Source organism: Vulpes vulpes, chromosome 1 (assembly GCF_048418805.1).
Source record: "Vulpes vulpes isolate BD-2025 chromosome 1, VulVul3, whole genome shotgun sequence".
Taxonomy (NCBI): Eukaryota; Metazoa; Chordata; class Mammalia; order Carnivora; family Canidae; genus Vulpes; species Vulpes vulpes.
Window position 1 is genome coordinate 150,500,925 of NC_132780.1, and position 14,391 is coordinate 150,515,315.

A 14,391-nucleotide genomic window follows, 5' to 3' on the forward strand; every position below is an offset into this window, starting at 1 on the left:
GAAATTTTTTTAATATCAGACAGTCTGTCTGAAAAATGCATGCTGTTGGATGAAGTCATTCCTGATACTGGGACTTATAGCATATCTGCAAAATGAGGGTATTGTACAAAATACTTTTGATGGTGCCCTCTTACCCTGAAATTCTGTGTTTATGTTTTTAAATACCATCAGAATATAATAATAAATATTATTATTAAATATTTAAATATTACTGGATGATATTTATCATCCTTAGATGATTCACAAAAGGAAAAAAAAAGAGCAAGTATTATTACTCAGGTCATATGTTTGGAGAGACATAAAGTTTTGTAACCTACTGTGTAGGTCAAAATCATAACAAATAGCCCTGGCATGTGGCCCCATCCTAGCGGTGCTATGGTTTCCTGATGTTCCTGATGGATGGTGTTGCTGCTTCCCTCCATGCTCACTCCTTTCTCTCTATTCCTAGCATTCAGCCCTTTAACATTCGTGCCAGGCTCTGCAACACACATGGGTAACTCTACTGGAAATGGAGTAGACATTATCCTTGCCCTCATGAAACTTAGCTACTAGTGAGTCCTACCTATTTTGGACCAGAAAGAGTAACTTTCTGTTACTCTTTACCTTCTTTGTAATCTTCTGTACTTTGTCATGTGAAACTGTTCACTACACACTCAGGCACACACCATGGCCTGGTCCGCCCATCCTCTGATCTACTAAGGGATCTACCATGACTACTGGTTCCTGGAGTCTTTGATTCTTCTGCTTCCCACAAAGGAGAGAAACTTTATGATGGAATGCGATAGAAAGAACGTGGATTCTGTGTGAGCCTAGGAACTCTGAACTTCAATTTCACCCTAGAAAAAAAATGGGGCTACTAATCCTATTTCTAATAGTACTCATATTAATACTCATTCATGGTTACACAAAACAGTCATTGCAGAGGAACATTGGAAACTTTATAGGGAATACACATTTGAAATGTTTGTTGTTATTATGTCCTTTAAAATCACTATAATTTTGGAAGAAAGAAGTTTACTCCTTGCTAAAGGGTAACCAAATATGTTCTCTGCAGGGTATTGTAGACACAGAAATCTCTTTTCTATGTTGCTTTTTGACTTTTTCAGTATAAGTTGCTCCTCTCTACCAAATATATGTTGGTTGGCGACCTAAGAAAAAAATTAAACTATGTGTATAGAAAAACATAAAACAGCATTTTAACTCTCTAGTACCCACTGTGATTGATTATGAAATATTTTCTCTTTCTTCTCCCTTGAGCACATCGCCATCACTATATCTTCAGTGTCATCTGCTCTGTGAGGTTTGCTGTTAGACCATCACAAACATTAAATAACCCAAAGCCTATCTTGAAAATTGTATTTTAATCATTTAAAAACTTTTTCGGGTTAAAGGGATTTGAAAAAGCTAAGCATATGCTATCTCTTTTCATACTTCACATGTTTGCATTTTTTGATTCAAACAAGGATTTGAAATAGGTTAAGTGTGGCTTTAAGTATGTCTCTTTCTAAAATGCATATGGATTCTTCAGAATTAGGGCTGATAAACAAAAAGTTATGCCATATGCTCAAAATTAAGAGACCTACTTTATCTTGGCTTGATCTTTGTAGAGAGTAGATGATTACAATCTCTTCTTGGTAATTTGGGTTTTCTGTGATGGTATCTGTAAAATGTTGCTATGCCTTTGGCTGAAGGAGTCACTGGGTATGAAATACCCGGTAACTGTTCTTGACTTCATGAACAGAGTTTTGTTTTCAACCTGAAACTGTAGCACAAATGCTGTAATTCTGATTTTAAATTGCTATAAGCTCCAGACAGGAAAGGAAGTTGAAAAGAAGCGCTGCATTTTGAAAGTAAGTGTTGTTCTACCAAAGAGGTAGAAGGAGGGAGAGAGGATGGGGTTAAAGCTCCAGTAATTTCACCTGGTGGTGCTCTGAGTTTCCAGAGGCACAAATCACTGCATGGTATGAAGTGGGGACAGTGGGAGCAAAGAGAAAGTGGATTTTCACCCTTTACTTCCAAACCACGGGAAGGGGCTAACTTTAAAATGCCAGGATGGAACAAAAGAGTCTCAGATGTGCAGGCTTTAATGAAAAGAGCCCACAGTACCTTAAAATGCCCTTTGGTGTTGCAGTGAAAACAGCTTTTGAAGTTAAATAGTTTGACTTGATGGCTGAGCAGAAAGTTGGCTTTTTCTAGAGTGGTGAATGCAGCCAAAAGGACTATAGCATTAATTTTCTGATGCCTCTGTTAATACTTAATTTTGCAGTATCTCCAGCTCTCTTAATGAACAGAGATAAATTAATTTATTCTCTGCATACTGTCTGCTAAATTTTCTCTAATGAACAAAGGTATTATTTGCATCATAAATTCTGGTGTTTTTTAAGTTTTTCAGGATAGGATATTATAATTAACTGAAATAATCCCTTTTTAAAAATCAAGATCCTAAGTAAAGCTTATTTTATTTTGAAAAATTTGTCCTACGTATTTTTATATTGAAAAAGACAATTCTCAAGTAAGTAAAAAGCACTAAAAGCATTTTCTTAGAAATAACTATGTTAACACTTCTCACTGATAGAAACATGTATGAGACAATTTTTTGACCCCTGTCCTTCCCTCAAAAACTAGAACATTAGAAGATTTATCCATTGGATGCAAAAGCGGGTATACAATGTTTATTTCCAGGAGTCACTTAGCATAGTGATCTCCAAAGTAGTATCTACCAACCTCAAGATAATTCATGGGGGTGGTGGTGGAGTGCAGGTCAGACATAAAGATTTTATTAATTTTTTTAAAATCCAAAATAGGGTTCACAAACTGTTATCTGTGGGCCAGATCTGATCCACATATAAAAAATGTTTTATTGGCACACAACCATGCCCATTCATTATGTATTGTCTAAGGCTGTTTTCATGCTACCAAAGTAATTGTGACAGACATATGATTTGTAACACCTATTATATATACTAAATGGACCTTCACAGGAGAAGTTGGCCACCTCCTGACTTAAAATTATAAGAGATGTTTAAGCTTTGCTGATTTATATGGGTTTACATTATTGTCTTTGTAAGTATCAGTGCTAGACAGTCATAACTCATATATATTTCAAGTGAGATTTCTTGGGAAAGTGTCAGCTCTCTAGTTTGGTTCAGAGAGCCCTCAGTTGGCTTGGCCTAGTCAGACATATGATTTATCACATTAACTATTTTTAATTAAATTAAAATAATCCTCATAAAATAAGTGACTTTGTTTCAAAAAATCTCCTGCAAAATAATCTGGATTGAATATACCACTACTAATATCGGAATAAATAGCAAGAAATGTCAGTAACGATGTAATGCCTATACCTAGTATAAGCTTGTTAACAGTCATATTGTTAATTCATTATTAATATTAATATATCTATCCCTAATTTATCATTTTACCTTGAGTTTTAATAATTGTATTATGGTATCTTAAGATATATTTACAAAGTAGGCATCCAGAACTTGCAGATGCTGTGCAATTTCAGCAATGTTTAAAGATATAAAAAAATAAAATAAAGATATAAAGTACTCAAAATTATACTGTTTAAAGTTTTGCTGAAGTAAATGATAAATGTCTATTTTGAGGAATATTCATAAAGTAAAAATTAAATACCCAATTTAATTGGAAATAAATGTGTTCTTCCTGCTGTACACTATAAAGTAATATATAGAAAACAATAGAATGATGAACTGAATTTCATCCCTTTGTATTAGATACCATTACAAAGTGCATTGAAAAAATCTGGATATTTTAAACACAAAAGTAGTGAGCAAATTACACTATACTGCAGTTTCATTTTGCAGTTAGATCAAAATACAGATTTAAAGATAGTCTTAGTATGTGGCATTTGTGTTCTAAATATGAAATATACAAAAAGTGACATTTGGGGACTTAAAGGAGAAATAAGTCAGAGAAAACTTAGTCTCTAAAGTAAGCAACTTCTTTATAATAAAATTACAGTTCTATGGGAAAATTGTGAAGGTAAAATCAGCAGTAGAATATATAAAAAATTTGTGGGTGTGAGATTGAAATTACATCAACATCCTTAGATAAACTCTGATGATAAAGAAGATGTAGATGTGTGCATACCTGCACACACTATATAGAGAGAAGGCCTGTTACATATATTACATTTAAATATAGTCAAGATTACTTCATACAGTAATAGAAACATAGGGATAACGCTATGTTTGTGTGTATCTTTATAATAATGAGATAGAGAAGGACCAAGAATATCTTTGGAATCATTTGGAAGTTTTCAAGTCATCTTCTGGCAAGGTATTTTAAAGTGACAAACTGCTGGACACATTATGACTAATTTGGCTTTCCTTGCCACCTATATATTGAAAAATGTGCTCTTCAACAAATTTTTGATTAAAGAGTAAATCCAAAATAAAATTTCTACCTGGAATAAAAAAAGTAATAAAACTATTTTTTATTAGAATACAGTCAAAATAGTTCTTGGAAGAAAAACTTATGACTCTAAATATGGTTAATGAATAAATAAGAGAATAAAAATAAGTAAATTAAATATTTGATTTGGAAAATTTAAGAATGATAAAATATCCTGCGCATAAGGAAAGCAAGGAAAATGAATTCATAAGAATTGACAAAAGAAAACTGGAAAACAGAAAAGCTGTAGAAATCATAAATACTAAATGTTTTGAAACATACGTATAAAATAGCAGTATAATCACACTGTTATAGTGTAAAATACTTTCAAAATTCTGAATGAAATTATTCTGCAACTTAGAATCCTATGTCTAAAAAAATTAAATGTGAGGGCAGAACAAAATTTTCAACATGCAAAGGTCAAAGGTTTTCTTCCAATACTTCATTTCCCCCCAGGAAACTCCTTTAGGTTCTGGTAAAATATGAGAGAGAATCAAGAAAGATGTGGCATATTGGAAACAGGAGATAGAACATAAGAGATAGGCAAGGAAAATTTCCAAGATGATGGTAAAGAGAATCACAGCCTAATGACTTACATGAAACATAGAAGACAAATAGCATAGATTAGAACAGGAGCCTCAGAAGACGTATATGTTAAGGCTGCCACCACCAAGAATTCTTTCACCTTTGCACTGTACTATCAACCAATGTGATTATCAACCAATGTGATCCTGGTCAGGATTCTTAGCTCTCTATGACCTGTCCAAGTGCCCCTCCCTGCTGAGCTGCCTGGAATAGCTGGTATCATCTGACCCTACAGAAGTGTTCAGACTTGACCAACTCTTGAGAGATGGAGGTTGGCTACAGTGAGCATAGAAACATAAGACATTTCCTGTCTAATCCGTTAGGATTTAGCTCTGCTGGATTCTCCCATCTAGAGAACCTGTTACTTCCCTGGATCACTATAGGTCTGGCTTCTGACATCTTCACAATGGGTTCTTGAACCCTCCACAAAAAGCTGGAACTGGATCACTAACCAAGGACTGTTCTCCTTGCCATTTTCTCTCACCTTTTCCTAAGCACTGTCAACTCTCAATAATGTTGCCTTTTTCTTACACAGGTAGTTGTGTTTGCTACTCGGTTTTCAGATAATTGCTTCCCACGCTGATTAAGAAATGTGATAAGTTGCTGATAAAAAAAATGAAATAGTTGATTGAAAAATAAAACAAATTAGAATATATTTCAATCTAAAAGCCACCTTTAATGGGCAAATAGTACAAGCATTCCCTTCAAGTTGCATAATAACGTGACTATCATTTAATAATGTTAGTGGTATTAGCTAATCAAATTAGACAAAAGAAAGGAATAAAAAGTATGAGAACTGACAAAGAGGAGGTAAATTTATCATACCACTAGGAATTTGATATTTTGGGTGATACACCTGGAGCTTCTAAGAGAATTAACTGAATGGCAATTACATCTGTGAGATAATTCAGTAATATGTATTGGCAGGAAATCCAAAGCTTTCAGGTACTGACATAGAGATATTCCTTCCAAAGCTGTTGTTAAGTGGGGGAAAAATACAAATAAGATGCAGAATGTTGTAAATAGGATGGTATCTTCTTTTTTTATAATAGTGTGTACTTGCAGTGTGCATGTGTAAAATTATCTGTATTTGCTTGATATGTAAAATCAACACTTGCAGCAAACAAGAAATTAATTAGTTACTATTTCAAGGTACCGAGGTTTGTAACCTCATGTTGACTAACTCCAAAGACCTAGAATTATAATTTTCTAGCCTGTTTAAATTTTCTGAGTTTTAAATCTTAATACTTTTTAAAAAAGGAAAAGATATCTACTGATAAAGCAAACACATTCAATGTACACTTTAGAAAACCAATCAGTGGCTTAAAAAATACATGGAAACTTACAATAAACAATATTAAGCGTAGTTTTAAAGTTGAATTTACTTGCTTGCTAAATATAATTTTGAGCAATGTGTACTATTTTGAATTAAATTTCCATTTCACACAAACCAAACATATTAATTCAATGCTTATGGAGCAGAGAAATAATAGAATACAGTATTTAACTCACAGAAAATATTATATTCCTCTGAAATTTCAATAATGTATTAAGGATGTACTATAGTGGCATTGTACATAACTCTGAGGCCACAAAGGTGAATAAAGCAGGTTTCATTTTATAAGATTCATGCCCTGAGGGGGTCTTACAGATAATCACTGTCGATCTATTTCCTTACAATAAGAATTTCAGAAATATGAGAAGTGCTTTATCTGCAAAAAAGTAGACCTATCTTTCATAGATATATACATATACAGGCCCTTTCTGCAGATTTTCTTTGTAGGCTTGATGTTTTCCACTCTTGTGGCTGTCTTGCCCCAATTCCTGGCCTCATCCTGTGGGTCTTACTTCCTCTAAGTCTTTTGCCTTCATCCACCTTCCAGGTGAAAGACCCACCCTAAAGGCCTCATTCCCTCTCCTCTCTACACATGAACTCATCTGGGCACTGTATCCAGTTTCTCTCCAACACACTGCCTGGAATTGAAGACCTCTTCCATTCTTTCCAGACTCACCTCTCCCTCATCCCTTGCCCATACTCAGCCCAACTTGACAACTTACTGTACTGTGGATTAAACCAATGCTTTTGCCCCTGGGGCTTGGACACTGATCTCGCTACAATGGCCACCTGTCTCCCCTGTTTCTTCTGCACCAAATCTCAAGCACTCTTAATTTCCACTGTCACTTACCTCTTCAACGAAGACTTTTCTCATGTCGTCCTATTACCTTTGGGATGAGCTCTCTCCTCCCTTAAACATTTCTCCTCTCAATACGTTCAAAAATAACAACCATGGCACACTTCAGGAGACACTGCAGGTGCTTGTTTCATTCTGCAGAAGAGGCTGGAAGAGGGAGACTGACGGGAATTACTGAAAGAAATAAACAATACACCATGAAAGCAGGTGTCTTGTGAGGGGCCCAAGTACGAGGAAAGGTTTCCTTCTTATTTCTAAGAGATTCTGACATAATGTCTATAATATTTAACTTAATTCCAAGTGAGCTTGACTTTTGTCTACTAAAATGCTCTTTATACCTTTCTTCTTCCCAGGATGTAACAGTTCCTCCCAAGCCTCTTTCTCTCCACCCATTATATCAGACTAGACTCTGTCCTCCTGCTAAGTCCCTGCTGCCTCCACAGACCCTCTCACAGGCTGACTGTCTTACCCCAGGACCCTTCAGCCATTTGTCCTCCTTCTCACTGAGTGATGAACAGGGGAATTCTCACACCCTGTTTAGTGGCAACACGTATAATAAGGTGAGAATTCCCTGCGGAGGTGGGAATTGTTCTGTGCTGTGAACTGTCTTTATGCCTAACTTTTGAAACTTAAGCATCGAGGAAACATATATATTAAGAATATTAAATATTTGTGTTAAATCCCACGACCTTACAAAAAGATAGTTAATTAACCTTGAGAAGTTATTAAATACATATTTTTGCTTTCAAAGTCATTTCCTGATTTGTATTCCTCATTGTTTCATGTTCTAATCCTAAGGTGGAAATCCTGAGAAATTTTCCAAAACCTTACAAGATATCATTATTAATTTATCCGCTAGTCTCAGTTCAACATTCCTTAAAAAGCTTCTTTAAATTATAGTGCCTTATTAAGGAGGCACTTGCTGCTGCAGGCAATGAGCAAAGAAATACTTAGAATTGCTACAGGTATCTATAAAATAGTGTTAACATCTCATTTTATTTTATTTTTTATTTGAGTATTGTTGGCACAATGTTGCATTAGGTGTACAAGTCAGTGATTCAGTAAGTTTATACCTTATGCTATTAACATTTTATTTTAAAATGTGTCTATCTGCCTCATAATGTATAATGATGGGATATGTAAAATGAAGTGTTCATTACTCTAAAGAAAACATATATTATATGTATTACATATTTTAATATATATTGTTTTAATATTTTTATTATATTTTTACATTTATAATATAATTTAAATGTTTAATATATTATAGATTTTTACTCTTATATAAACATGATGTATATTTTAAGTGAAAATTATATTTATATTATAATATAATTTAAATTATATTTATATTTGGCTTTGGAATGCAATTATACATGTTCTATCAGAAGCAAGCAGTCAATAATACCACATAAGACTTATGGAGAAGTTCCCCTTGTTCTTCTGAGCATTACTGTAAGGACAACTTGGCTATTATAGACTCAGGTTCTGAAAATTTCACAAGAGAATTGATTAGTTAAGCTCAACCTACCATTAAATTTTTTTTTTTTTTGGTAAAACTCAAAATCTTGTTTAAAAATATTTATTTTGCAAATCCTCTGTATCTAATGGAATACACTTCTGTACTTGGAAACCAATAAAGGCCCGAATCAATATGCTCCAGAATGTAGTTGTACAATATCGGTTGGGCCCTAAAATGTTTTTTTGAGGAGATACTCATGAACTCAGTCTAAAGACAGTCAACTAAAAAGTGAACATTATTACATGAAGACTATTTTACTTTCATATTTAATAGCATCTATCATGACTGAATGACCAACTCTGAATTAAGCCTTTAAAATATCCATTTTCGGGGCTCCCTGGGTGGCTCAGCGGTTTGGCGCCTGCCTTTGGCCCAGGGTGCGATCCTGGATTGATTCCCACATCAGGCTCCTGGCATGGAGCCTGCTTCTCACTCCTCCTATGTCTCTGCCTCTTTCTCTCTGTGTCTATCATAAAAATAAATAAATAAATAAATAAATAAATAAATCTTTAAAAAATAAATAAAAATAAAAAAATAAAATATCCATTTTCTGCAAACAATGTTTTTGGGCAAGTTCAGGATGACATTCTTATGACCTTTGTTTCTTACTCTTGGTTTAGAAAAAAAGAAGCATTTCAGGGAAAGTATAATATTTTAGGGGATTTTATATTATTTGAAATTCTTCCTGATTTAATCTTTGCCAAAATATATAAAATCCATTTAGTTCTTAAATTGATGAATCTGAAAATAACATACACATATTCTTATAAATTACCATCTATGATAGGATTATAATTGTGTTTCATAAATATCAATTTCATTAAGTAGCTCTTTCTTTTAATATTTTGGTGTTTTCTAGAACCAGCCAGCATTCACAGAGGTTCAAGGACAGAGTCAGTATTTCATCCACTTTTTTTTTTTTTTTAAGATTTTATTTATTTATTTTTGAGAGACAGAGACAGAGAGAGAGAGAGGCAGAGACACAGGCAGAGGAGGAGCAGGCTCCATGCAGGAAGCCTGATGTGGGACTCGATCCCGGGACTCCAGGGTCATGCCCTGGGCCGAAGGCAGGCACCAAACTGCTGAGCCACCTAGGGATCCCCCTTTCATTCATATTTTAATCTGTACTTGGTCAGGCTGTGAAGAACAAGTGATTTGAGGTGGGACAATTATTTTCAGTTTATACAATCTTCATATTAGATTTTGTCTTGCATGGTCAGAGATTTAATGATACTGAATAAAGAAACATTCACATCAGAAATAATAATAATAGTAATGTAAGACAATATTTCTTAATGGAAGAATCAGAACATTCAATAGTTTTGAACTTAAATTGCTACCATGAAAATATACAGATTACTCAATTTGATATCTACATCTACAAATCTTATATTATAAATATAGGACCAGTAGCATACCGGATTTCAAGACTTGTCTTTTTCACTTGAAATAGCTTCTTGTCTGGAATTGTAAACCATAATCTGCTCTCTAAATTAACTTCTCTCCAGTACCCTAATGTCATTGCCAGACCTGGTTTACAGCTTTAACCTACTAGGCTCATTTCCAAATTCAAATCTTCCCATAATTCCCTCTGGAGAGCCACACTGAACTTGACTTAACTGTCTTTAACAGTCCCTCATCACCTGGGGCTACAGAATGTGTTTCACAGGTTTTATAATTCTTCTGTTGAATCTGTAGTGTGTACTCATTTTTTCTGAATCTTCATCAGACTCCGAGTGTCCTATATCTTTACCTTAATCTCTACTTTTTTCTCTTACTTTCAAGATAGAGCTCTATCTTATAATGTCATATCATACATGATGATGCACAGGTACTTTCCTTTTCATCTTGTAAAAAATCATGAGATCCTCTTTTTCTCCAAGTCTCTTTCTTTAATCCTTCAAAGTAATATAGCCTCCTGGTTAAGAGCACGATGTCTCTAGACAGTCGGTCTAAGTTCATTTCTTGATCCCCCACTCCTTCCAGATGGTGATGTTGGGTAAGACATTTAGGCTTTGCATGCCTCCATTTATTCACCTTTAAAAATGAGGGTGATAAGAGTACCCAATTTACTAGAGTATTATGACATTAAGATGTATTAATATGTACAAAGCACCTAGAATAGTGCCTGGAACATAATAAGAACAATATAAGAGTTAGATTTAAATGTTTTTTTTTATTTTTAAATTTTATTTATTTATTCTTGAGAGACACAGAGAGGCAGAGACATAGGCAGAGGGAGTAGCAGGCTCCAGCAGTGAGCCCAAGGCAGGACTCCATCCCAGGATCCTGGGATCATGACCTGAGCCAAAGGCAGACACTCAACTGCTGAGCCACCCAGGAGTCCCCCCAGCACAGTTTTGAATCTTCATTTGTCCTTTTTAATGTTGAACCCCTCCTCTTTTCAGAAACCTCAAAAAGAAAAAAAAAATCACATAAAAACAAGATAAAACGAACTCATCTCCATCTTTTTGCTTGATAGTGCCACAAGCCTAGTAATTCCGAGACTTTCTTGCTCTCAAAGTGATCAATAGCCATTATCTCCATTCTCCCTCTATACTCAGGCTTTAACCCATTCTTGAAAGCATTCTGCCTTTTTGCCTCAACCACTCTATTGAGATTGCTCTCTTGAGGTAAAATGCTTGTCAGAGAACTCAGCTGAATGCTCTCAGTCCTCTGTGTCTTTTATCCCTTGCAGCAATTGGCACAGTTGATCATACACTCTTGGGTCTTCCTCTTTGCCGTGCTCTGACTCCCTGACTGCTCCTTCTTTTTTGGGGGGGGGGGGGAAGGGGGAGACATTTCTTCCTCTACCTCTTCTTTCTAATTGCCTCCCTTCAGGTACTCACTCCCTCGCAGACTTCTGTGATGATCTTAGTACTGATCATTCTCAAATCCACAGCTCCAAGTCTGTTTCTCCTCTGAGACCTAGTTTTATAACTTTAGCTGCTCACTTCTCAGTTCCCCTAGGATGTCACGTTGTCACCTCAAACTTGTCATTCATTTTCCCTCCAACTAGTTCTATTCTGGATCCTGTACTCCTGTCATTAATAACATAGTTCTCAGTCCTCAAACTCACACTTGGTGCAGCTATTATGCTTTTTCTGCTTTTTCCTCAATAGTTATTCATCAGGTTGAATGGATTCTTCTTTTGTCATGCCTGTCATGTTGTTATCTCTCACTACTCTTTATTATTATTCTACTTTACTTAAACCAACCCACTTATTTTTCCTCCAGGCATGCCTTGAGAATTTCTTACTGTTTAACTTACTCATGCATTCTCCTCATATAAAATACCTTCCTGCTTTTCACCTTACTTATACAAAGCAAACCATTCTCATCCTTTCAGACCTACTCAAATTATCCCTGTTCCTCTGCGAAATTTCCCCTTTCAGTATTTCATGCATATTACAAGTTCTCTGGTTATGTATTTGGTGAGATTATCCTAGTGTCTATCTAGGGTGTGATATGCTTAATATGATATTTTTCACATTGTAAGTATAGCAATAAATCTGTGTTTGTCATGAACAAATCCTAAAATGACCCAAGTTATTCACCAAGAGCCCATGCTTGACTAGGATTATTTCTACCTTATGTAGGAGCTAAATAGAGTCAATTTATAGTTTTATCAGTACATTTGATACAGTTTTAGTCATTTGAGAAGCTCAGTTTTTCTTGCATTCATGAAATTTCCCGTGAGCTTATGGAGTACTTGCTTCAGCATAGGAGCATAGGTAGGGTGAGGATGGGGAGGCAGGAGGCACTAATCTTTGCTGTATGTGGGCTCTGCTATCCACAATGGTGTCCTCAGTGCTATCGGGTATATGACCATCAATCAGACAATACACTGCTACATTCTACTTTCTTCCCCTACATGGCATGCCCTGATTGGCTCTAGGTTGGCTACTTCTGAGCCCCTTGAGCACATGTGGGAGAACATAGTTACCTACATGTTGGGAGCAGGTCAATTCTGTGAGGTCCTCTCAGGACCATCAACTGAGATACTCTACATATCCTTCATCACTCTTCTTTTCCTGCCCCCTTACTTGTAGGAAACTCTAGGAGTCCAACCTTATGAATTTGCCTACCTGATAAAATTTATTTGTAGCCCTGAAATCACTGCAGTTTTATGGACATTTGCAGACATGGGAAAAAGAGTGGAAAATGTGATTGGCCTATGTACATGTTCCCAGCTGAGATGATCAAGGGATGTTCTGCTTTCTCTTTGAGCACTCATGCTGCAAGCATTCATTTTCATTGTCTGTCTAGTACCACATGTTTTAACTTTCTGTGCTTTTTGTTTGTGATTTCACTATTTCAAATGGTCTCTTAGGCAGAGTGCTGAAGTTCTGTCTGGTGCTCTAAACACAAGAGGGCTACAGTGTACCTCACAAAAAATATAAATGTCCAGTAGGCTTCCTTTAGGCATGAGCTAACAGTGCTGAGTTAACAGTGCTGTTGGCCATAGGTTCAATTTTAATGGACCAATAATATATATTAAGGTGTCTTTAAACAGAAAGAAACATTAAACAAAACTATGTATGATTGATTAAGTTCTGGACTCACAGGAACTTAATCTTCTATTTTTCATCTTGGAGCAATGGTTCAGGACTGGCTGACTCCATGTTTGCAGTGACTTTATAGAACATAATGAATGGTGAATAATGAGAATCAATTATACCTTTGTTTTGATTTTACTGGAAAGAGGATTCATATGCAAGTAGTTAATTGGGAGGTGGTTCCAGGACACACCATTGAAGGAATTGGGGAACTGGAGAAGATATCTAATAAAGGGTGTATCATCAAGTGAGTTACCATGTGGCAAATTAGGGTTTGAGTTTACTGAGGAATTCCAGGAGTGAATGCAGAAAAGTCAGAGGTGGGCAATCTGAAGTGGGGATTGGGGATGGGGGGTGGGGACTCTTGCTAGTTTTTATTTAAGGTCTGTGCTTGGGGGAGAGGAGCATAAACAGAAAGAGCCCTCAGGCAAAGATAAGCCTTGTGAAATTCACAGGCTGCTAGTAAAATGTCAAGGCCTGAGATGACGTAGAGTAATTTGTATCATATATACTCACAACTTTTATGTGTTTGATCTAACTTTGAGGTTCAGGATCCTGCAAATCAAAACTTTGGCTAGCAGAACACTTTATTTTGAACATGTTATGCCCTGAATATGTATAATGGCTGAAACAATAAAGGATACAGAGGAATTATAGGTGCGGGTGTGGCCGGAGAGGGTGGGGATACTATCTTAAAACTGTATCTCATTCAGAGTCATTTTGATGTAAGAAAGATGTTAGGGTTTGAAGCCAATGGCCAAGAAAAAATTCTTGAGACATCTTTGGTGCAAAGGGTGGTTTTATTAAAGCACAGGGATAGGACGTGTGGGTAGAAAGAGGAGCACTGGGTTCATGAGTAGTGGCCCATTATATACTATCAACTTGGGAGGTGGTTAAGGATAGTTTAAGTCTCTATAGAATTTTAGGAACAAGTTTCCAGGACCTTGGGTGGGGGGGAGGGCTAGCTATTTTTAGGAAAAGGTCATTTATTACTGTCTAATAAGACTTTAGTCATGGGACCCTTCAGACATATATGAGTGGGCCATATGCTTGGAAGATGATTGCCAGCATGTATCTGGGGGGTTTAGAGATAAAAGGAAGTTTCCAAAGGAATTTT

General features: G+C 35.8%; 1 protein-coding gene across 29 annotated transcripts in view; it reads left to right on the top strand.

Annotated features, from left to right (window-relative positions):
• MLIP (muscular LMNA interacting protein) overlaps window positions 1–14,391 on the top strand; it is a 256,000-nt gene that overhangs the window by 210,507 nt on the left and 31,102 nt on the right. For 11 of the 29 annotated variants that reach the window (XM_072734159.1, XM_072734287.1, XM_072734172.1 and 8 more), the window contains one exon: window positions 7,547–7,753. The exons of the other annotated variants lie outside the window; for them this stretch is intronic. In XM_072734159.1, coding sequence (XP_072590260.1) covers window positions 7,547–7,753 — 207 coding nt within the window. The remainder of the gene's footprint in view (window positions 1–7,546; window positions 7,754–14,391) is intronic. 29 annotated transcript variants of the gene reach the window in all.